Source organism: Columba livia, chromosome 1 (genome assembly GCF_036013475.1).
Source record: "Columba livia isolate bColLiv1 breed racing homer chromosome 1, bColLiv1.pat.W.v2, whole genome shotgun sequence".
Lineage (NCBI taxonomy): Eukaryota > Metazoa > Chordata > Aves > Columbiformes > Columbidae > Columba > Columba livia.
In genome coordinates, this window is record NC_088602.1 from 111485994 (window position 1) to 111510927 (window position 24934).

The 24934-nt window shown below is 38.5% G+C and overlaps 1 protein-coding gene across 6 annotated transcripts in view; it reads right to left on the reverse strand.

The window, feature by feature from the left end:
• Positions 1–520: 520 nt before the first annotated feature.
• FRMPD4 (FERM and PDZ domain containing 4) overlaps positions 521–24934 on the reverse strand; it is a 305734-nt gene continuing 281320 nt past the window's right edge. For 5 of the 6 annotated variants that reach the window (XM_065073249.1, XM_065073278.1, XM_065073288.1 and 2 more), the window contains 12 exons: positions 24748–24852; positions 23331–23438; positions 20013–20144; positions 17812–17931; positions 16899–17035; positions 15628–15754; positions 13246–13335; positions 12479–12661; positions 6756–6894; positions 5105–6166; positions 3471–4742; positions 521–2445 (listed from right to left, as the gene is read on the reverse strand). In XM_065073249.1, the coding sequence (XP_064929321.1) occupies positions 1091–2445; positions 3471–4742; positions 5105–6166; positions 6756–6894; positions 12479–12661; positions 13246–13335; positions 15628–15754; positions 16899–17035; positions 17812–17931; positions 20013–20144; positions 23331–23438; positions 24748–24852 (4830 nt within the window). In that variant the 3' untranslated portion in view covers positions 521–1090. Of the gene's footprint in view, positions 2451–3470; positions 4743–5104; positions 6167–6755; positions 6895–12478; positions 12662–13245; positions 13336–15627; positions 15755–16898; positions 17036–17811; positions 17932–20012; positions 20145–23330; positions 23439–24747; positions 24853–24934 lie in introns of all 6 variants that reach the window. The other variant, XM_065073295.1, reaches the window with a different exon arrangement.

Genomic DNA, 24934 nt, shown 5'->3' on the forward strand with positions numbered 1-24934 from the left:
TTACAAATTGCCTTTGTCATCACTCCGAGAAGAACTGTCTCTGGCAGGAAATATTTCAGAGACATTTATTGTATTCTGAAAACTTCATTTTATTTCTAACTTATTTACAGTTAAACATTCAGAATCATAAAATATGAAGTATAAAATATTTAACAAAATAGATGCAGTTCATGTTGTTCAGATGCACCATAGATATATGATGAAACAGTAAACAGCATAGGAATTTCCTGATGGTCCTCTCTTTCATTCAATAGGGAAAGGAGGGTGTAGACCTGCCCTATACATTCTGGTCTGACCAGTATGGCATCATCATGATTCTATGATTCTTTTATTTCAGAGAGAATGACTCCTCTCTGATTTCTGTGTCCTCGGTCTTCCAGTTACCTTCACCATCTGAAATGCAACACTGTAATTTTCAGTAGATCAGATATCCCCTGAAGCTGGTATTGTCAATACAACTTTTTTTTCTTTTTAAATATAGAACTTCCAAGAAAAGAAGAATCAGGTAATTCAGGCCATATGAACAAAAGAGTCATTTATTATATATATATTCTCTAGTAAGTTATAATAGTCTCTTGGATTTTAAATGTCTTTTTGCTATTTTCAATGCTTAAAAATTATAATTTCAAAACATTAAATACTGTATTATATACATTATGATTTAATTTCTCATTTCTAAACATGGAGCATTCTCCAAGTGAAAACCTGGATGAAACAGAAAACAACTTCATTGACATAACAGGCTTTAAAAGTTCACTTCGTACAACCATAGATTTGACTATATGAAAAATAGCCAAACATCTATTTGCTCCTATATGGGATTGTTTCTGTTCATTTTTCTGGTGTTGGGGAGAGGGTTTTTTTGGCTTTTGTTTTTGTATAAATGGAAGGACAGGTCTGGTTGTTACTTTTGTCAGTGTTCAGCATTTTTTTAACTTTTTTTTTTTTTTTAATCTCATACCTATTTCATATAAAATAACAAAATATACAGAGAAAGCGGAGTTTGTTACATTAGTTCATACACATACAGTAAATAAAAGTTTTTTATGTATGGCTTTGCAAAGGTAGATTATGAAGTGACTTTTGTATTTTATTTGTTTAAAAGCATTTTAAGAGAACGTGTTAGTGTGCTTACAATGGCGGCCATGGTAGTCGAATGTCGAGCCAAGAGTTTAATGCTAGGATCACTGGAGGTCTTGCCTGACACTGCTTCTGCAGCCTTCAGAAGACAAATGTAGTTTATTACAACCTCGTCTATCTTAGCTATAATTTCCTGCTGCTGTGTTTCAGAGTTCATAACTTTAACTAAACGCATGCAGGCTTCTGTTAAGCAACAGAGTACTTGAAAGCTGGAAGTCATAGCTAAAAGCATTTCCTCAGGGCTTTTATCAGCCATGGCCATTTTCCTGCAGGCACTTCCCAACTGTCTCGATTCCATAGATAACAGTTGTTTGTACTTAGAAAGTTTAAGGTCATATGTTTCTGGATGTGAATCTTCTCTCTTGCCCATACTTGCTCGGACCAGTGAGAGTAGCTCATTGGCATCCTTTTGTGCTGCAATAAATCCATCAGGCATTGCATACGTCTTCTCTTTCATCACGTTTATTCGCGTGATTCGTGCATCGAAGGCCACATCATTGAGATTCACATCAATTTGGCCACCTTGGGTGTCAGCACTGCTCTCCTCATGCACATTGACTGCCTCATCTTGCAGGGGCTCAGCAGCTTCTGGGGACTCCAAGACTTTCTGCTCATTTTCACTGGAAAATGACTGACTGACTGGTTCTGCAAGCTCACATGGGAGCTGAGGTTTGAAGAGACATGAAAGCTGATGGCTGTCTCCATCATCTTCATCATCATTGTCATCATTTCCTCTGCTTAGGAAACAATAGCTAAAGGGGCCACGACACCTCCAGGCGCTGGTGTTCAGCTTCCTCAAGGGCAACGTTCGACACTGCTTGGAGTTCTTCTGACTGGCACCTGTGCCCAAACACCTCTTACTGTCCTTCCTATCAGTGCTGACATACACACAACTCTGGGAATAACTTTTTGACAGCTTTTTGCCCAGGGGGAGTTCCACACTTCTCTCCATTTTGGATTCGTCCCTTTGGGTGATGTCCAAGCATTTCAAGCTGGCTCCAGCTTCCTTCTTTTCAAACAGCATCTCAATGCCTGCAGATCCTCCAATGATGCTGCTGCTGCTGCGTCTCAGCACCTTCCTGTTGTGCGGCATCCTGAGGCTTCCTCCCATCATGTCATATGGCCGTAAACTAACCGTTGTCCCACAAGCCTGATTTACTTTGGGAATGTCACAAGAGTCTTGATTTTGACTTGGCACCTTTGATTCTGATAGCATGGATGATAGCATGATGGAGTCAGCTAGAGGCTGTCTAGGAAAAGCTGTAGTCATGCCTCCTTGTCTTCCCTTCTCAGGCTCTGTGAAAGCTACACTAGGGGTAGTAGAAGAGCAGACAGAATAATTAAGCATCACCCTGATAATATTCAGAGACTGAACTTTTAAATATCTTTAACAGTCAGGACAAATGAATTCCTGGTACTTCCCAGCGGTCTCCCCATCCCTCAAAATATTTCACAAAAAATTCATTGCTAGTTCCTCATGTCATTTGTACTTCAACCTATTAACAACTTTCAGCTTATGAATAGTTAATTGTTCCTTCCAGCACAGCAGACTTGTTTAAAAAAAAAGGAACAGAAAATTATCTATAAAATTTCCTAGACCTCCCCCAATATAAGGATTGGATATTTTTAATTAAATAATTAGATGAGTATTTCCAGATTAAAATATTTTCTTTAACTATACCTGAGAGGGTATGGAAAGCTGTACTGATGGTAATTTTGGTCTGGTTATGTATTTTTTTGGCAGAGAAATAACATCTCTCATTCTTGTTCCTAGCCTGCTCCACTCTTGGATGTCTGTGCATTCACACACTACTGCTACATACGGGTCGTAACCAGGAAACAGGAAACATTTAAAACCAAACTGAAAGCATTTCCAATGCTATCTCTGAAAAACTGCAAATTTTTACAACATAAGTTCATCAAATCTCTTAAAATTGGAACTTAAAAATGCAGTAATATTTCTATATGAAAATTATTCTTTAAGGACACACCTACTCTCAGATGGTGAAGTAAACATATGCTTAATAAGATAATGACATTTTATCATCCTCACATGTAGAGCTTTTTATTCATATTGACATGTTTTTGACAATCTGCTAAAATAGCATATAAGATAAATAATTAATCAATCACAGATTTTTCTCTCCTACATTAATATACCTTGTGAAGTCATCTCCTAATCTAACAAGTATCCTGAGACTCATGTGACTATAGATTTTGGAGACACTTCCAAGTTTTCAGGTAAAGATAATGGAAACATCGCACCTAGGCTTCAACCTTAATGTGTAGCCTTAAAAACAAATGTAAGAAACACTTTATTACTGCTGTACCTGTAGTTTCTTTTATCTTGGGGATCCGATGACATCCTTCTCTCAAAGTGCCAAACAGTGGTTCAGCATTAATTGCTGAATGCACGCCAGGCACCGTCATTCTGTGACACACAGCTTCAGGCTGCTGGTGCAGGTCCTTGTATGTCGTTCCATGGTTTGGAAGAATGGCAGCTCTTTCATCTGCTGGAATATAGGCAATGCCCTTCATTGATGGGTCAGAGATAATGTGCTTTACATCAGAGGTACAAAGAGGAGATTCAACGGGGGTAGCACACGTGCTACTGCCTGTGCTGCATCCTGCATCCACTGAAGAGCACTGAGAGCTTTGCAGTGAGAAATGGCCTTCACTTTGCAGAGATGACATGCGTTTAGCCAAGTGATATTCACAAAGCCTAGCCACGCTCTGCTCAGCTTCCGGAAGCTTTGAAGGATGGTCATCTGCAGATAAATCGGTATCTTCTGCATCGTTTAGGTCTTTGGCTGAAGACACAGGAGTCATATCTGACAGAAAGTTTTCACCTTGGCTAAGCCCCGAGGCATCATCATGATCCACCTCAAGATTCACTTCATCCTTACAGTCAGTTTCTGTTTTACCAAGGTCAGGAACTCTTGGAAAAGTCTTCCCGTTCACTGGTTCTGGGCTTGGCTTATCTGCTGCCCCATCATCGGCAGCATACCATCTTTGGCGAAAGGCAGTTCTCTCCACATTAAAAGTGCTCAAGCGTTGACTGTCTCTTGCTGAAAGTGTTCCAAATTTAGCTTTTAGGTCTTCATCAGTCTCTGCTTTCTTAGTTCCCTGTTGCTTTTTCACAGTAGCATTACCATCAGAGGGTGCTTTTACTTCACTGTCTGTCATCTTGTTTTTCCTTTTACTAGTGCAAGAATATACCAAGGATCCCATGTGCAATTTGCTAAAATAATCAGTGACAGATTTTGTTTCCATGGTCTCTGGTTCCATTTCCATGTTATCTGAATGAAGAATCTGCTTTGAAGGCACAACTTTTGACTGTAGCTCTGCGGCCTGACGACCAGCCAAAGGCTGGGAGGACTTCATGCCCGGCCCTCCAGCCTGATTCTTACCAATGGGAAATTCAGTCTGCTCTTCCACAAGGGGTTGGTAGCCTTCACTTGTGGTCAAAAACATACGTGCAGTGTTTTCTGACTGTTTCTGTGCTGCAGCTAGTTCAGAGCTTTCAGTCATTTCAGAGGAATTTGTTTCATTGCCAGAATCTGAAGATGACTCAGGGCTATATGCTCGCAGGATAGCTACACCTGCAAGCCACAAAAAATAATAAGAGTCAATTAAATGACAGCAGCTGAAGCACCTGGATAAGTGACAAGCAAAGGGGTTGTATTAGAGACAAAAATAGGCTTTGTAAGAATACTCTGACTTTATTGCACAGTTCCCGGGACAGGTAGTTTAGTAACACAATGGTAGTTCCATTATATAATATGGAATATGATGTATGCAAAATGATGGAAAAAAAAAAAAAAACAACAACAACAAAAAAAAAAAAAAAAAAAGAAAAAAACAAAAAAGAAAAAAACAACCCCCATGAAATGGAGTATTTCCAAAGCTAAATAGATGAGATGGAATGACTTTCAATGAATAAATGTAACTATGGTGAAAGAACCTGAATTGTCATTCGTCTGCTGTTCCTCTGAAGCAGCCAAAGCTTCTAGTGCTTGAAGAGTAGAGACTACAGCATCATCTAGCCCCTTCTCGCACTTCCCCTCTGTATTAGTAGGGACAGCATCGATAAGCGACACTGGAATGTCATCATTGCCTAGATCACTGGCTTGCTCCTTGTTGTCTCTAGGCTGCGTAGCTTGATTCTGAGAGTCTTCCTCATCTGAACTGTCCCTGAAGCCAGGAGGAGGAGCAGCAATGGCCATGTTTAAGGTGTGCAAAAGGAAATCATCTTCATTGTCATCACCTTCCGGAGGTGGAAGTGAAGTCAAATCAATAATGTCATCACTAGAACCAGAAAGACTGAGAAGAGCAGGCCTATTGATTTCTCCTACCATAATGTCTTCTTCACAGCTTACTTCATCTTCATCTTCAGCATCATCTGTGTTTTCTGCATAACAAATGTCATGCAGCAAAGGCTCTTCTATGCCTTCTGCAGCTCCAAATATTTTACCATCATTTATAGTTGCGTAAACAGAATTTGTAGCAAACTGAATGCTTTCAGTATCTGGTGACAACTCCAGGCCTTTAATGTCATTGGCATTACTAATATAAATTGCTTTTTGTTGTTCTAGTACTTCTGGACTTTCATCCAAAAGCCTTTCATAGCCAAGAGTCTGGGGACTGATGCCATCCAAGTTGTGATCTCCAAATATAAAGGAAACTTTTGCTCCCCTGGAGGAATCCTGTGCTTTCTTGCTAGATTCCAACCCTGAGAGTGACAGCAGTGAAGGCTGATTAAAATTCCTGCTTTCTTCTGCTTCAGTGGGGTCACTTTGCTTGGCCAGATGCTGATCAAATCCAACTGAACTGTAAGTATTTTCTATGTACAGATGTCTGTGTTCTTTTTGACATAACAGACTTTCAGAAACATCTACAGTCTTCTGTTTTGGATCAGCAAAGGGCAGTTGAGTCTCTTGATCTCCTTCAGCCAGGAAAGTGGTAGTTTTTGGTATACAATTCCACTCAGAAGCAAGGAGATTATGCTTCCCTCTATTTTCAGTTCCTACAGCATGATGAAATAAAATCAACACTGTGAAATCAAAGAGCAAAGTCATACAATTTTTAAACAATAACTTGTTAATGCTGAGCAACAAGCACCCTGAATAAGATAGCTGGGCCATCAAACACTTAGAAAAGCACCTTCAGACTCAACTCTGCTCTAAATTAAATACCTGTTGATTTAAAGACCTAAAGTTTAAACAGTACTTTTGCACCTCAGTACAAAACTAAAGCTCAGCTAGGTACAAATGCTATTCCACGAATAGTAACACAAACCAAAATCCCCAGCTGGTTTCTCCAACACCATATGAATTCTTATAAAAGATATATGCATATAAAATACTAACAGTCACAGGGAGCATGCATCTGCTTAACTACAGTATGAAAGACATTCATCACCTGCTTTATTTTACCATTAGGATGCTATAGTCTACGGAATATTACAACATTATAAAGCTGAAGTGATATAATGTGGTGCTAGGTCTGAGTCAGCAATCAGATCTCATTTGGCATAGCCTTGTCTTTATTAATATCTGCAGGTGCACTGGCTTAAGCTGGCTTCTGCTTTATAAATTGGATCATGGCTAACATACCTGTTTCTCGGCTTCCTGTATTTTTCTTGTTGGCCATGTTAAATATTGAGCGCCTTGAGTCAACCAGCAGTCGATAGTATCCAGCTGTTAGGCAAGCAAGATTCATTGCATCCGATGACTCCATCAGTAGAGTAATAGGCTAATAAGAATACAACCAAATCCTGGTTAAGGCTGTTCCTCCTCAGTTTGTTTACCTGCCAACAATACTACTACATGGAGTCAAAAGGAATTACATAACAAAAAAAATATTGAAAAATACACACAAGAACTTATTTTTCCTCAGTACCAAAATCAAACTGTATCAAACTAAATAGAAAAGACTGCAGTTGCAGTAAGGTAGAAGTCCAACTGGACATTCTAACTACTGACTTTGTGCTCTTTCCAAATGAAGCTAACCACTTTAAAACCCTTGGTCTGACTTTTTTTTTTTTTTATAAATACATTATTCTCATGAAAGCACTGATTACTCTTACTGTGAAACTGCCAAGGGCTAAGAACTTGGTACATTAGGTGCTGGAGTCTTGCAGTAGTATAGGAACCTGCAGCTTCCCAGAAAATAAGGTGCCCTAAGCACATGTAAAGAAGCAAAACACAGGAAGCAAACAGAGTCAGGAAAAGTTCAGGTTCAGAAAATACAGTAGTGAGGTTGAAGCTATCATCACACCACAGTGACAGTGAATATTGCAATGACAGCTTAAAATATTTCAGTTTGTGGCCTGGCATTACTGAAAAGAGAAGTGACGAAAAAATAAGCAGATGAACAGAGACAAAGAGAATGGAGAAAGAACCTCAGAAGGGATATCAGCAAAGAAAACAAATGTGAAGTATTTAGATGATAAAACAGTCAGACCTAACAGAAAACTATGAGACTTCAGAATTTTGAAAAACTATGGCTTCTATGCTAGTGAGAATCAAGCCTGAGAAATCCCGTGAAACATACTTTCTTTAATTCCATTTTCTTTTGCCACAATATATGTTTTTCTTTGCCTAAACCTTTTGTTCATGGCTTTTAACACCAAAAGGTGACCTTCTCACATTTATTTTAAGGTGGCTAGCCTTGACAGCTCCTAGAAAGCAAATCAAACTGAAGTCCTTACCATGATACATAGACAGAAATAATACTGTAGACAATCCATCTTATCACTCACAGCTTGTAGTCACTCACAGATATGTGGACATTTGTGACAATTTATCATAATTTTAGCATGCAAAGCCCACTGTCAAAAGACAGATGTGGATACCTGCATAATTTTTTCAAGAGGCAACATTATATGCAAGGGGGTGGCTCTCCAACTTACTTGACTCCTTACTAGTGAAAAGAAAACTGATTCTGGTGGAGGTTGTAGCCAAAACATAATTTATGGTCTAAGCTTACTACTCAACCCACAATAGGTCTGTTAATTTTTTAAATGCCTGTGCTGCAGCATTTTATGCCAAAATACCCCAGTGTCCTGAAGGTTGTATGAACAGTTTTCAGTAACATGGAAAGATATATGTGTGGTTTTTTTCTTTTTCTTTTTATTTTCTTTGAAGTATTTTGTGCCACAGTTTGAGGTTCTATTTAATACATGTTTCTTTCAAAGCATTCAACTATAGCTACAAAAGTTAACTAGAAATTAATGCTACAATTGACTAATTTATCTTTGATCTTCTGAGTGACTACTAAAATCTAACGTTTGAAATGCCATGTTCATCTCAAATTTTCTGTGGTGACTGACAGAAATGGATGATCTTCACAGAAATCTCAGATTGCTGAAAACAGTGCTGTGAACTACTGTTAAGTTATGGAATAGTCTTGTGATACCTAAACTTTTATTGCCTGCTTCTGCCAGGTGACACATTTGAGAAGACATCAAAAAGAACCAAAACTAATATAAAAATCCAAACTGTTTATAAATTTGCTCAATAAGAAAATATTGGCATACCTGACCTATACTGGCATATTCAGAATTTGGATATATGAAGCTGCTACTGCAGGGTAGGCCAAGGGATGAAAATTCCAGCTGAGAATACCCACCTGTGTGTGCCTGCATCTCCTACACAGGACACCGTGACAATACCTACCCGTGCTCCACAGAGAGGTAATTTTTTTCAAATTCTACCCAGAGCCTCCTAAATTTGCAAATTTAACACTATGCCAGTCTCTCTGGATTTGAAATTGCATGTGCAAAAATGCAAGGACAAAGGGCTATACATGGTTTGCAATAAGGCAGTACCAGTATTCTAATCACAGATGTTAGGGATTGGAAGGGACCTCAAAAGATCATCTAGTCCAACCACCCTGCCAGAGCAGGAACACTTGGATGAGGTCGCACAGGAATGTGTCCAGGCAGGTTTTGAATGTCTCCAGAGTAGGAGACTCCACAACCTCCGTGGGCAGCCTGTTCCAGTGCTCTGATACCCTCACTGAGAAGAAGTTTCTTCTCAAATTTAAGTTCCCTGTCACTCTTTAACTGAGGGGCCCAGAAATGGACACAGTATCCCAGGTGTGGTCTCACCAGGGCAAGTTCAAGAAGAACACTCAGTTCAGGAAGGACAGGGAACTGCTGGAGAGAGTCCAACGCAGGGCAACAAAGACGATTAAGGGAGTAGAGCATCTCCCTTATGAGGAAAGGCTGAGGGAGCTGGGTCTCTTTAGCTTGGAGAAGACTGAGGGGTGACATTATTAATATTTACAAATATATAAAGGGGGAGTGTCATGAGGATGGAGCCAAGCTCTTCTCGGTGACAACCAAAGGTAGGACAAACGGTAATGGGTTCAAACTGGAACACAAGAGGTTCCACTTAAATTTGAGGACACATTCCTGTGTAGCCTCATCTAGGTGTTCCTGCTCTGGCAAGGGGGTTGGGCTAGATGATCTTTTGAGGTCCCTTTCAACCCCTAACATTCTGTGATTCTGTGAGTAGAGGGGGAAGGAGAACCTCTCTGGACCTACTAACCACCCCCCTTCTAATACACCCCAAGATGCCACTGGGCTTCTTGGCCACAAGGGCACAGTGCTGGCTCATGGTCATCCTGTTGTCCACCAGGAACCCCAGGTCCCTTTCCCCTACGCTGCTCTCTAATGGGTCATTCCCCAACTTATACTGGAACCTGGAGTTGTTTCTACCCAGATGCAAGGCTCTACACTTTCCCTTGTTATATTTCATTAAATTTTTCCCCACCCAACTCTCCAGGCTGTCCAGGTCTCACTGGATGGCAGCACAGCCTTCTGGCGTGTCAGCCACTCCGCTCAGCTTGGTGTCATCAGCAAACTTGCTGACAGGGCACTCTAGTCGCTCATCCAAGTCATCAATGAATATATTGAATAGTACTGGTCCCAGTACCGACACTTAAGGTACTACACTAGATACAGGCCTCCAACTGGACTCTGCCCCCTTGACCACGACTCTCTGGCTTCTTTCCTTCAGCCAGTTCGCAGTCCATCTCACTACCTGATCATCCAGTCCGCACTCCCTCAGTTTAGCTGTAAGGATTCTGTGCGAGACTGTGTCACATGCCTTACTGAAATCAAGGTAGACCACATCCACCGCTATGCACCTTGTTATGTCCTCATAAAAGGCTATGAGGTTGATCAAGCACAACTTCCCCTTGGTGAAGCCATATCAACTGCCCCTAATGACCTTCTTCTCTTTGATATGCCTTGAGATGGCACCAAGGATAAGCTGTTCCATCACTTTCCCAGGGATGGAGGTGAGGCTGACCAGTCTATAGTTACGTGGGTCCTCTTTCTTGCCCTTTTTGAAGACTGGAGTAACATCTGCTTTCTTCCAGTTCTCAGGCACATCTGCCATTTCCCAAGACTTGGCAAAGATAATGGAGAGCGGTCCAGCAATGACCTCAGCCAGCTCCCTCAGCACCCACAGGTGCATCCCATCCGGACCCATGGATTTATGGATGTTTAGATTGCCTAATTGCTCCCTAACCCAGTTATCATCAACTAAGGCAGACTCATCCATTGTCCCGATTTCCTTTGGGGCCTCAGTGGTACGGGGCTCCTTAGGACAGCTTCCAGCAGAGTAGACAGAGAAGGCATTCCGCCTTCTCTATCTTCTGTCAGCAGGGCACCCACCTCATTCATCAGTGGGCCCACATTGCCTCTGGTGTTAGTTTTATCTGCCACGTATTTGAAAAAGCTCTCTCTTGTCCTTGACCCCTCTCGTCAGGTTTAATTCTATGGAGGCCTTAGCTTTCCTAGTTGCCTCCCTACACCCTCTGACAACAGCCTTATATTCTTCCCAAGTGGCCAGCCCCTCTTTCCATGATCTATAAACTCTCCTCTTCCACTTGAGCTTGCCCAGCAGTTCCTTGTTTAACCACACAGGTCTCCTGGCTCCCTTCCTTAACTTCCTACATGTGGGGATGCTCTGATCTTGAGCTTGGTAGAAGCAATTCCTGAATGCTAACAAACTATCTTGGGCCCCTTTTCCTTCAAGCAGCCATGCCCATGGGATTTCCCGTAGCAATCATTTGGAGAGGCCAAAGTTTGCCCTGCTGAAGTCCAGGGTTGCAATTCTGCTTGCTATTCTGTTCCTGCCACACAAGATCAGGCTTCATCAACAACACCACAATATCATAGTAATATATAATACTGTGGCATACAGTGCGGCATTTTACCTATGATGGGAAGAATTTAATTTCTGTATTACTTTCTCCGTCTGAAAAAAGGGGATAACAGCTTTCTCACAAGGGGGCTTTGAGTTTAGCACGGTAATGCACATGAAGTAGTCTGGGATCCTCAGATATTATCATTGCTAAGTAAAGTGAAATAGATGATGTGTTCACCAACCTGTAAGTTTCTTTTAAGTTGCTGTCAAAGAACAGCTAGATTAATTTACAGCAACGTTTTTTTCATTAACTTAAATACATGGAAACAGTTCCAGGTCAATACACCTAAAGCATTCAAAGCAAAAGCTTAGTTAAATATTCCTTGTGTTTTGTGTATAGCTGGCTAAGCAAAAAGAACTCTTAGGCTTTATTTATTTTAGTAGAATATTTAAGTTTCACATATAATGAAAACTCTTCCTTCAATATCTGATTATCCTGATTGATGCTCTAGACAATATACAAAGCTTTTCACTTCAAAACAAAATAGAAACCACACCACTAGATGCCACAGATAAAAAGTGTTAAGTAGGACTCAAGAGAAATTAAATAACTATAGGTAGATGAAAAGCATCTATGAGTATCTTATGTACAGCAAAGCACTGACCTGGAATTATAAGTGCTCAGATAAAAACCTTGCATTTTTACATTTTTTTTCACTGGTAACTGCTACAAGGCTAGTTGCAGTGAACTTTAAGTGGGACACAAGTCTGATGAAGCTGGCGATTCCCTAGGAGTGATAATATTGTCTGTTACACAAGAAAGGGCTTCTAGGGGCTCGAGGAGCTTCAGAAGAAGGCCGATTTCATCATCACATTTTCGCAACACAAGAAGCTAGGAAGACAGCAACAAAGTGAGTCGCCTGGGGTCAGCCAAGAGAAAATCAAAATAGAAAACAAGTGCTGCAAAGGACCAGTCTGGTACACCAGAGGACCATCAAGTGCCCAAGGTGTACTCTACATGCACTCTGACCACAATAAAGCTAAAATGCAGCCTCAGAATATTGGCATGAAAATGTTTAGAACAGTATAGCTTGATCATATACTAAAAAAAAAAAAAAAAAGACATACATTTTATTTAAAGATATTATATCAATATACATCAACAACAAACTTACTTTCACATCTAAGACATGCAGCTCAACTCTAACAGTGCTTTCGTCTTCTGTAAACATCTCAATCCTGTTCACGTGGCTGAAATCTGCCAGGAGAGCCACCAGGTTTGTTTTGGTGTTTATTACATGACTGATTCCGTACCGTGGCCCTACTAACAGAGTCACTTCTGAACGCTTTTCTCCCTGCTTTAGCAGAAAGAAGGCAAAAGTAAAAAACATGATACATACTGCATAGTGACAGCAGTCACCTCAGGTTTCTTTCATTTTCATGGAGCTACATTTGCATGGAATTTCTGCATTAAAGATTACTACATTTTTCTAAGAAGATACAGTATAGAAGAGCATACTTGATTCATTATTAAAACAAAAAGTAAAGGAATCTGCTTCTGGATATTGACTGTACTATAATTTTTAAATGGACAGTAAGAAGGACAGATGGATGGATGGAATCTGCTTCTGATAAAAGAAAATCTTTGTCATCAAGAGTTATGCAGAGTAATAATATTAGTATCCGTAGTTAATTGGATGGTGCTATTTGCCAAAAGGTTGCTAAGGTATCTCTAAATCCCCAGCAAATATTAGAATTATAATTGGAATGTTATTTTCAAGATTAAAAGAAAAAAGTTATTTGGATCAATATAACAATTCTTTTAAAGTGTATGAATAGAACCTAAACTTGTAAATAAAATGATATATTCCGGCTTTTGCAAAAATATATTTGGATAAAAAAAATCAAGAGAAGGGAGAGATTATTTCAAAAGAAATATTACCACTAGTGTTGCCTTGAAAACACGACCTCCATATAATCGTAGATCACTGAGGAACTTGAGATAGTGCACCTTGGCTTGCAGAGCAGATAGCTGAGGAGGGAGAAACAGGGGTAAGATGAGGGAATCATGATATTACCAAATTCAGAAAGCAAATGTATTTATGTAGTCTAAGAAGAATGGACTGCAATAACATCTCTTCAGAGCCTGAAACTAAATCATTAGATGCTTGGTTTCAGATAAGGAGAAACAGTTTCATTCTCAAAATGAAGATCTTGCTTATTTAGTTAAAATGCACTGAGGACTTGGGTATGGGCGGATCAGAGCACTGCAAGAATATCAAAAATGCTCCAAAGCAGGGAAAATGTTAAACTACTCAGATTAAACATCTGCTCATTGAGGGATTTCAAAGCTAGACAGCAGATTTCCATTCATAATCACCATCAGTTCTTAAGCATTTATGTACCTATACAGAGAAAGAGAACAAAGAATTTGCTTTTGTCAGCTCTGTTTATTACATTTTGCTAAGTACTTGTGGCATATGGCATATTATTCCACCTCATTACTGCATTTCCTGTTTTTTTAAAGTAAAACTTTTCCACTATATTTAGTAGGGAATAAATCTGAAAACTAAATACATTAGACCAATACATAAGATCACGTCATGCAATACATGTCATAATTCATCTCCTTTTTTTCCCATCTGAGCTACCTATTTAAAAAGAAATAACTTTGAAATATTTTTTTGAAGCAGAATGGAAGCAAGAAAACATTTATTTCACCCAAACAGTCTGGACCCAAGCCTTATACCTCCCTGGTGTAAATCCTTATATCTGAACTTTTAAAAGATAAAACAAGCTAATCTCATTTGCTATTCCATATTTCTTTTTCAAAATCTTATTTGATCTTGAACAGCATTTTAAGAGCCCCCATCCTAAGGTTTTTCCAGACACAGAGGTGGAAATCAATCCAGAGCAGAGCAACTGGTGGAAATGTTTTCCCTTCACTTCACTAGTTGTTCAGTTGGTGCAGAAATACCCAGGGGCTGTAAAAACCAGGAGAATCTTGAGAACGACAGGCTTCCCTTCATGTGGAGGGAGAGAAGAGCCCAGAAGGAAATCAGTTTCTGGGTTAGTACCTACGAGTGAGCCAGGAGGTGACAATGAGCTCAGATCCTTTGTTTCTGAGAGCTACCTGGTAAAAAAGCAGGTGGGCACACAACGTATTTCCTAAACTCGAATTAGAAAAATCTGAAGCAAAACCAATGACGTTTGCTTGCTGCAGGAAGGGACGGTTGCAACCTCTCTTCTAACCAAGAACTGATCCTGGATATCACTGTCATCAACTGCCATGCCTGCAGCAGTGATGGCTTCCAAAATAAACCAAATCTTACACTACCACAATAAACAATATCCAGCTGTAGGCTCAGCAGCACAGGAGACACTCAGCACTTCAGCCAAAAAAGGTGGCCTTTCTTCCTGAGCATCCCAGGCCAAACACATAGAGCTACTTTCACAGTCATGATGTGATCTGATGCTTCCAAGCAAAATTTCTGCTGATCACAATGAACCTTAGCTCAGGCACTGGGTGTTTTGGGGTTCTTTTGCTCAGAAACAAAGTGTCATGGAGTGGGATCCAACTCATTTTATGTCCCAACTAGTCACTCTTAGGTTCTTTTTATAGTCCATGGGGAGAAATAGGCATTTCTAGGACACAAGTCATCTGACCTATTTTTGGTTCCTAATGTGGGATGGGATGAATTACTCCCTAGAAGTGCCTGATTCTCTCTCATTGACTACAGAGACTAGATGACTTGCATAAAGAAACCTCATTATGGTGTCTAAAAGCAGCCTCAGCTGTATGCGTGTAACAAAGGCATTTCTCAGAGACATTGTCTTTTACTTAGCTTAGTGCTAAGAAAAGCATTTTACAACAGCAAGGAAGGTCATTTACTGTAAGAAGCATCATCTATCCAGTTAGATCTTGGCCAGCGAAAAGTCTCTACCTACAGCATGATGAAAAACAATCCTGAAAAACAGCATTTATGTAAGGCCCATAGGTTAATGTGGTTCAGATGAGAGCATCAGAGAGAGAACAATAACTTTCCTAACAAGCGTGCCGTTAATAGGAAGCGCTAAATGAATTAAAAAAGTATGTATTAATAACTGGTTTTCTGGCATTCTCAAGATAAGAAGACAGTTTAGTTGGGGTATAATTCATTATTTTTAATTGTTCTTGGCTATGTTGTACCGAGCACCAAAAGTTAAACCTCTGAAAATATAATGGCTAGGTGTTTCTCTGAAGGATTAATTTTAAATGTTTCCCATGCATGCCACCCTTTCTTTTCTTTAAAACATATTTTCCATTAAGATGCAAATGTAATACCTTTTTACCCGGAGGAACTAGATTTTGATTTGCTTTGACAAGGTGTGAAAGTGCTTTCTTTATGTTCTTTTCTTTCATGCTTTGCAGCACAGCAGATGGAAGAAAAGTCTCTAATCCCCATTCTTTTCTGCAATAAAAGATATATATTTAATTTCACATTCCTGTGATGATTATTTATCTAAAGACTGGTGACTATGATGCGAAGTGAAAGAACACCTGGAAACAGAAGAGCTGATCAAGTCCAAAGTTTTAAAATAACACAGTTTTCTACATTCAAACTATATATTACTTATGAAAAATATACGTTAAAATGATACATAATCTCAGTTTTACCCCTTCTATCTCTTCCTTCATGCCATCAGAAAATAAATTAAACACCTCTTAATTACATAGGCAAGTACCATTATAGAATTAAAATCACAGGAGATTTAACAACATCAGATTTTATTTTATTTTCTATTATTTTTTTTGAACATACAAACCAGCCAGACATTGTCACTTATGTTTTGTGTTTTTTTTTCCCCCCTCAAAAACAATCAGTCCGGCTCCTTTTACCGAATTTTGTTTTCTGCTTGAATCACACCTTTTGACAGAAGACTGACTCTTCACTTGTAATTAACTATTTCCTCTGATTCATTGACAGCATACAATATAACATGATCTTCAGTAAGGTGAATAAACTCTATAAGATTTAGTGTACAACAATTATTTCCATTCTGCAAGAAAACTAAGCAACAAAACAACGGCAAAATTTTGTGTTTTGTTTTGTTTTGTGTTGTTTTTTAAGTTCAAGCAGATATACACACAGTTGCACCGTGGAAATTTTCTTTTGCATTGTCGTTACATATACATGTCATCTAACAAAACACCAGTTTCCTACTGAGATACTTCTGTATCTAAGAAATCTTACAAATGAAATATAAAATCCCATAATCCTCTGAACTAAAAATCACCTGCATCTTGCTATAATAATCTCTATTAAAACCTTAGGATTCAGACCATGTAAACTTAGATCCGATCATTAAATAACAGAAAGCGAGTTAACCTTATTTACATTTATAGGCTTCCACATGCCTAAACAGATGATCAAAGTGTAAATAGACCAAAAGGTCCATACTGACAGCTCTTAACACACCTGAATCAACTTCAGTGACAAAGAACGGACCTAAAATAGGTGCATGCATACAGACATATTAAAGAAACAACCTTAAAAATCTATGACTTACTTTTAATGGTTCACTTTTAAAGACAACACTGCATTCTCAACTTACTCTATATATTTGAGGGAGATTTTCTGAGTTTGCTTGGTGGTCACAGTTGCAATATACATTTGTAATGCAGCCAACCGCAGGGCAATGTCATATTTCAGTTCTGGTCCAAATCGTTCCTGAACCACATCGTTACAGCTCTGCCAAAGAACCAGTAGAGGGAGCATCAAGTTCAAAAATCTTGTACTAAAAATAAATTATAGGTTGGTTTTTTTTGTTTGTTTGTTTTTTGGTTTTTGTTTTTTTTTTAATTAACATTGCATGGAGAATAACCCTGAACACAGAGGCAGGACTATGCTGAAAGGTAGGACTGTTGCTCTCAGAGGTGCCAGATGCTCACCAGGGTATGGGCACTTCTGAAGAACACAAGGACTCCTGCCAAAGAGCAGAAGGCATGAGCATTTTGATCTAAGCTCTCTTCATCCTTCCTGGAGAGAACAGTAACCCTCTGTCACAAAGTGTGCTAGGAGGGTATCAGTGTATTTGGACTAAGGATAGCAGGATTCTACCTGGTGAGATACCCAGGAGAACCTCATTGCTTGTACATCAGTTTTCTCATCCATTTTACTGGAAGTTAATTTTCAGACCTCATTTCTGTCTGATATTACAGTACCAGAAGTAAGTATTAGCAATTACTTCAGCTCCACTCTTTTCTGAAGCCAAATATATTTTGGAAAGATATCAAAGCATTTCTGTTTGGAGAGACTTATGAAGGAAGGGACTTTGCAGATGATAAAGATTTGCACATTCCCCAAGTGCATTCATTGGCTTTATGCAGCAAAAATAAAAGCCAGGATTTACTGCAGCCATGCTTCTCTATGTGGAGATATAAATCTATATCAATGTATAGATATCTACTGAGTGCATCCATTTTTTTTTTCTCCTTTATGCTGACAATAGCCATGCTTTCACTTACCTGTACATAGAGATATTCAAAAGCAACTGGATCTCTTCTTAAAAGATCAATGGGATCCTTTGGGACAAAGCTAATCCTGAAAAGACATCTCATCTTATGCGAGCTTGGCCTCTGGGTCACCTAGGACAGTACAACAGTCATATCAGAACTTGGCAGCCCTGGTCATGCAAGGCAGTCTGTAGTCTCAGGAACCATGACCCTGTTCCAGAGCCACGTGGTAGCAAGAAAAATACTTATATCCAACAAAGAGCTTTGCCATGGGCTCCTTAGGAAGTTTGTCACATAAGAACATCATCTATATAATCTTGTGGAAAGACTTTTAGACTCATGTAGGCATGACTGCCCAACAGAGCTCAACCTCAAAGCAACGGAATTCACTCATTCAAAAACAGAGCGAAAGGACAGAGAAAATAGACTTTAATGAAAATCATCCAAGTGAAATACAAACTGAGTCGTGCTTCAGCAGGACCAAAATACTCATAAATGAGAAGAGCTAGAAGGTTTTTAGGGGGAGGTCGTATTTTATTTCTTAGACTGATTTAGAAGTATAGATTAGCAGCTATTATTCTCTTGCTTGTTTTAATCCACTAGACAATAGCAAGAAATTGGGTCTTTTGAATTTTTCTGGGTTGTTCTGGATTAAAAGACCTACAACAAGACTCCTGAGCAAGACAGATCTCTCCCAATACAATACAAAATGAAAAAGACCACTTTGCTTATTGGTCAGCAAAACTTCGTTAGGCATGTAATGCCGTGATCTGGGTATATTCACATGGGACCACCTCATAGCTAACGAATATTTGGATGAAAGAGTAACGATCCAATAACACCATTTTAAGTCATGGTCAGCAGCAACACTATAACGGCAAATTAAAATATTGCTGAATTTACAGTAACTTCAAAGAAGAAACCCTCAGAATTAATGTCATTTATGTGGTTTATTTAATTAGGCTAATGTAGTTTGAGACCAGTGTACTTTACAATCAACCTTTTTAATTGATAAAACTATGTTTTTAAAAATTCCCCATGAAAATCTTCATTTTGACCTAACCATTTTCAAAACGTATCTTTATTTCACATCAGCTCTGATCTGATTCCTAAGTATCTAGGCAGACTTCATATGTATAACTAAAAGCTCTGGACAGGATTTTTGAAAGCTCATTGTGTTGGTTTATTCTGATCCCTCTGATTTCAATGGGAATTTTACCAATTACTTCAAAGAGAGAGAGCTGGGCCAGAAGAGCCAGCATTGAGTACTTCTGGATATTCTGCATTCATTGGGTAGCTTATACCACAAGAAAAAATGTTAACATGGCAAAGTCAAGTGTTTAAAGGTTAGAAAATGATACAAAGACTATTATCTGGTAAACTAAGCTTCTTCATACCATTATACACTCTAGTGACATGACCAAAAGAATTCTAGTATTTGAATTATTTTTCCCCCATCTCATCTAAGAATCTATTTGTCTTTTTTTAAATTCAAAATTTAAGTGAGATGTAAGATATACTAATGTTCTGCTGAAATACAAAAATATAATGGAAAATTTAATCTAAAAAACTTGGCCAAATGATAAACAGCTAAAATCAGGGTCCTCTGCTGGGAAATGTGAAGCAACTTTACTTCTAGTCACACGTCCCTGATCTAAGGAAGAAAGTCACACCAGCATTTTCTGGGTCATAATTCATCATCACTGAAGTGACATAATGTATTGCAGCATAAACAAGGCAAACTTGGCTTCAACAAAAAGAGTATTATTTCCTGACACCCAGATACAGATCTGTATAATCAGACAGGAACCAAAGACCAAAATAAGGTTTTTAAAGGAATTTGGGCAGACTGTGGTTCTCAGTTTTGTTACCACCAATTTTCCCACTGTTGAGAACATTTATTAGCTGGGCCACATACAGTATGAAAAGAAGCTTTGATAAGTATTGTCTAGCTTTCAGTCTGATCTTTAATGAACTTTTAAAATCTTTTTAATGGCCCAATGAAGCATTGAAATATGATGTCTATATATAGAAAAATAATTGTTTTCTGTGAGAACTTGATCCTTACAATCACGTCTAAATACTGCTGCTATTTGATAGACTGTATTTAACTATAAATCTTGCAGTTAACTCACTTGAGTAATTAAAAAGATGAATAATTTACTGATTAGTCAGTCCCATTAGTATCTGTTTTCACATATCATTACACAAACCTGAGTTAAAGTCTCCTGTTCATGTAGCAAAAGGAGTTTCGTTCCAGATCCTTCAACCCTCTGCTCCAGCATCAGGGAAAAGTGTTCAATACACTTGATGGAAAGCTTTTCTTGGAGTGTTAAGATGACATCCTAATTGACAAAGGATTTATAAAATGTGATTAAATTCATGAAGTGCTTCAGACCCGATTCTTCACTGCCACAAACCCTGCATGTATCCAGCACAGTGTGGAAGCCCAGATGTTAAATGGGAGAACGGTCACATTTCATGCCTGTTCCGCATGAGTATACTAGACATTGCATATATTCACCCAGCAAAAAATCAGCACCTTTATATTTGAATATCTCTCAGATGGTATCGGATATGCAGGTGAAAAATATATACATGGAACTGCTGCAAATGGGCAACTTTCTGTGCAGTTTAACATGCAAGCTATACTTGTGTGGCTCCTAAATCACATCTCTCTGTCTCCCCGGAAATAAAACCCCTCCATGAGGAAAGCAGAGAGGGGCTTGCTGCTATTCTCCTCACTTATTGTTGGGACTGGGCCACCAAGCAGTACAAACCAAATTGATATGTTCAACAAAACAATTAAATGAATGGCCTTGATTTGTTTGCTCTTACGGCAAGGTTGTGTGATTGTATTTAAGTCCCCTTCTTGATACTTGTGTTTAATGGACATTCTTGAGTTTTAAATGCTGACAGAAATATCAATGATGATGACACCTGTGCAGAACAACAGTTGTAAATTCTGGGACCGCGTTAATTTATCACATAAACCCCATTTTTAGAGACTTTGAATGAGTTTTTTCACATTGCATTATGTCCGAGGGTAATTAATTTTAGAACAATCATTTCTAAAAAGACAGTTAAACAAACCTCCTCACAAAACCATTCAATCAATCCACAGTTTACTTTCCTGTAACACTTTGTAAATATTAATTTATATTTTAAGTATTAATTAATTAATTAATATTAATATCATCTGGTAAGGTATCTTTCACTTTAGTGAATATAGTAGGAAAAGGTAATATATAATAACCCATCATTTAAAAATAGTTTCACATGTTGGTGAAAAGATTAAAACATTTCTATCTATCCAAAAGATTTTTAGATATACATTAGCATCCAGATGGATGTAACTTAACTAAGGAGATAATGATGAATTTTAATCTAAGTGTTTTGAGATTAAATTATCAATTACAGTGTGTTTATGGAAAATCAACACCAAATTTGTGGAAGGATGAAAAATGTATGTAGGAGGATGAGGACAACTCTGTACAATGTAAAGAATATATGACAGCATTAATGAATTGCAGCAACCACTCTAAATAATGAAGGTTAATATCATACTATTCTGACTAATGGAGAAATTATTTCTTACACATTAAATCCACTTTTATTTATACTCCTAAACTACGCTCAAGGACAAGTGGCATAACAGCAACTTGAAGAGACATAATATTAATTTTAAGTTTTTAAGAGGGGGTAATAGTGGCACCATTTTCTGCTAGCTGTCCTGTACCTTTTAAAATATGATGCTAATGAACACAGGCACTGAATTACTGAACAAATTTTTTGCTGGTCTATTCTCTTATATGACAACTTAAGAGTCAGCCCAGGTGCTGCCTCCCAGCAATAAGGAAGGTGAGGACTGCAGGTAAGACACTGGTCGCACTCTCGTTGTTAAGTCGTGAGTTATTGGACTGCTAATGGTGGAAAAAAACTTGCATTTGCCTTGACTCAACTGGTGTCCATCTACTTCAGTTTAGGAAAAGAAGCAGCAATCTATACCACCCATCCACAATGAGAAATATACACATACATGCAAGAATATGCAATATATAGCTGTCCAGGCTATGGAATATATAATTGCCTGAATTGGACGGATAGGAAATTATTCCTACAAAAAGTCAGAATGACTAAGGTCAAATCAGGCTTACAGCATCAATACAGGTAGGTCTCTGAGCCCACGTGAGAATCTCTGCAAATGACTTCAGGCTAGATATATGGTCACACAGTGCGCAGCACACCCATGACAGAACTACTGAAAACTAACGTAATGCGACCAGCTATCAGATGCAAAATATCCTGGAACAGATTGGTTGTTTTTGTGTTTATAAAAGAAAATACTGAGAAGTGGGCTTGTGGACCTTAGAAGTGTATGTAGACCTCACTATCTACATGAAGCATGTCTCCTAATTCTTCACCCAACCAAATTCTCAAACAGACTGAAGGAATTCAGTTTCCCGTGGTTGTAGAGTAGAGGCTTGGATCCATTACCTGCACTCAATTTATGCCTAAGGTATATACAAGAACTATAAACAGATATTACAGCCCATTTTAAAGTACAATTTCAGTATCTGTTTTGTGCTCAGACTGGAGTAAATTTCCTCTTGTTTACCTTGGTAAACCACTCTCCTTGCTTTCTAACTGATAGAGCATACTGCTGAGTCTCAAGGAGCAGAAAAGCAGTCTTTCTTCAAATATGCATCGCTTTGCAACCCCTTAGAGGCAGCAAAATCTGGCATTGCAATTGAAAACTGCATCCCCAGCCTTCACTGATCATTCCCAGCCATACATCTCTCTTGTCTCAATGTCGCAAGCATGCATGCTACTGTGTGGTGAACTAGATTTGGTGATGAATCTATGTTAAAACCAGCTCACCCAAATAAAAATGCTTGAGAGACTAGCAGCAAGCTCAACAGTGCTGGTTGTCCTGCTTCCTACCTTGCTCCAGGGCACTCATAGACAGACACCAACAATGCCTCTCATGTAGAAACCTACGTGGAACAGTGTCACAGACACTCCATGGCAGCCTCAGGGGTGTGCCAGGGCATCACCTCCTTATTTCTCTACATCGGATGCATTATGGAAAGCATAGAGGACATTACCTTAAGACGAGGAATTTATCACTAGCATAACCCTACAATATCCCATCCCAGGTTCACTGGATGACAAGCTAGATGATACTCAGTTAGCAACCAACATCTTAATCTTCTTAGCTCCTGACTTTTGCTGACAAATCATGCTAGTATTTGGCAGCATAACAAAATGACAGGACCACAGAATTTTAATTGCACCCCAAGCACATTAAAATGATCACTTCTACATTTTATTCATTGACAATACAATATGTTTTTAGCAGCAGAAAACTGGAACAAAACCTCATTATTTCTGAACTATGAGTCCAACCCTAACTGAACACACAAGTAATTTTGTTCTTAAAGCATTTCAAGTAAATTGTCACTACTGAAGGTCTCAAAAAGAGTTAACTGGGAATTTTGCTGTTGCATACAAAGGTATATCTAGCCTACCTTTATTGAAGTGCTGCAGTCGAACCGGAAAGATTTGGTTTGTCCGTTTTCAAGATACACCTTCAGAACATTTGGCATGAAAAGAAGTGAATTGTCCTTAACTGTTTCCTGCCAAGCAAATCAGTGAATGAGATTACAACATGTAACAAAGGAAATCTAAATTTTGTTCTATAAAGAAGGACATCATTCAGATGGAAAGGTAACACTGAAGAGAAGTGTGTTGGCTCAAGCTGAAAGCTCATGGGTCTAGCCATGTTCATTACAGCTGCACTCTATAGGTCTCTTTCCTGGAAAAATATAACTGTTCACATACATTTTATGTCTGGCTTGGAGCACTTTCTCTCCCTTAACAGTATTTCTCTGACAATAAATGCTACTTCTAAAATTGAAACATTTTCAATAAAACAGAAAAAATAGATTACTGTTTCTCTGAATATAGTGACCTATTTAGTGTCTTCACTCTACAAAACCAGAACTGCAGATTCATTAAGAATTACAATCAAGATGTTTGACATTCTCATTATAGCTGAATATTAAATGTAATATCTGTCATCATTTAAGAAGAGTAACATATACTATTGCAACTTAATTGTGACTATTCATTACAAGGATAGTAAAATAAACCGGAAAAGAGAAGTGAAACAAAGCTTTCTTTATTAAAAAAGAAAAAAAAAAGAAGAAAAGCAGAAATTGCTTTTGAAAAAATGCAGTATCCATTTATGTTTGGAAGGCAGTTGGATAAAGACATCAGTGTGGAATGATGTTCTGGCAAATTATGAAAATAAGCTGGGAGTTCATGATTAAGGAGGAGTCCAGTGCCTCTCAAAAGGACGCTGACTTTGCCTCAGGGCCAGAAACAAGAAGTTCAAGTAGATAAAACAAATTTCAAAGAGGTCTATAAGGTAATGTTAATCTATTATCCTGACATGCTCCTTCTCTAAAGCTCATGGGTTTTCCTACTACAAAATTATTCTCAAAAACAAAAACAAAAACAAAAAAACCCACAAAAAACAACCAACAAGAAACACCACAAAAAGCCCAACACACCAAACAACCAAACCAAACAAACACCCCCAAACAAACAACAAAAAAATCACATCAAAAAACCCCCCAAGAACATTGAAAACAAGCAAGCATCATCAAAACTATAAAGATAGACTTATATGCGCTACTGTCACAAAATACATTCAATAGCATTTTAATTTTATTTTAAGAAGGGACAAAAGTTTCCCAATATTATGGGGCCCAACAGACTGTAAGAACAGATATTTCTAAACCTTCAGAAACAGAAAAACCCTTCCCTTTGTGAGCCTATCTCTGCTGTTCCTACCATGTAGTTCCCTCACTTTATAGCCCTGAGGCATACCTTTGGTTGAAATGCTCAGTCCTTCCTAAGGTTAAACAGTTGAATACTCACCGACACCTGGCCATTGATAATTACTTCTTCTGAGAAGCGCACTTTGACAGGATTGGACTTCAATCTTGCCTTTTTTGCAGCACTAATAAAAGCTGATTTAGGAGACTGGAAGGAAAAATTATGACAAGATATATCACGAGATTTCAGGTTAAAACTATCCTTTTTCAGTTATTGCCCATTTCTCACA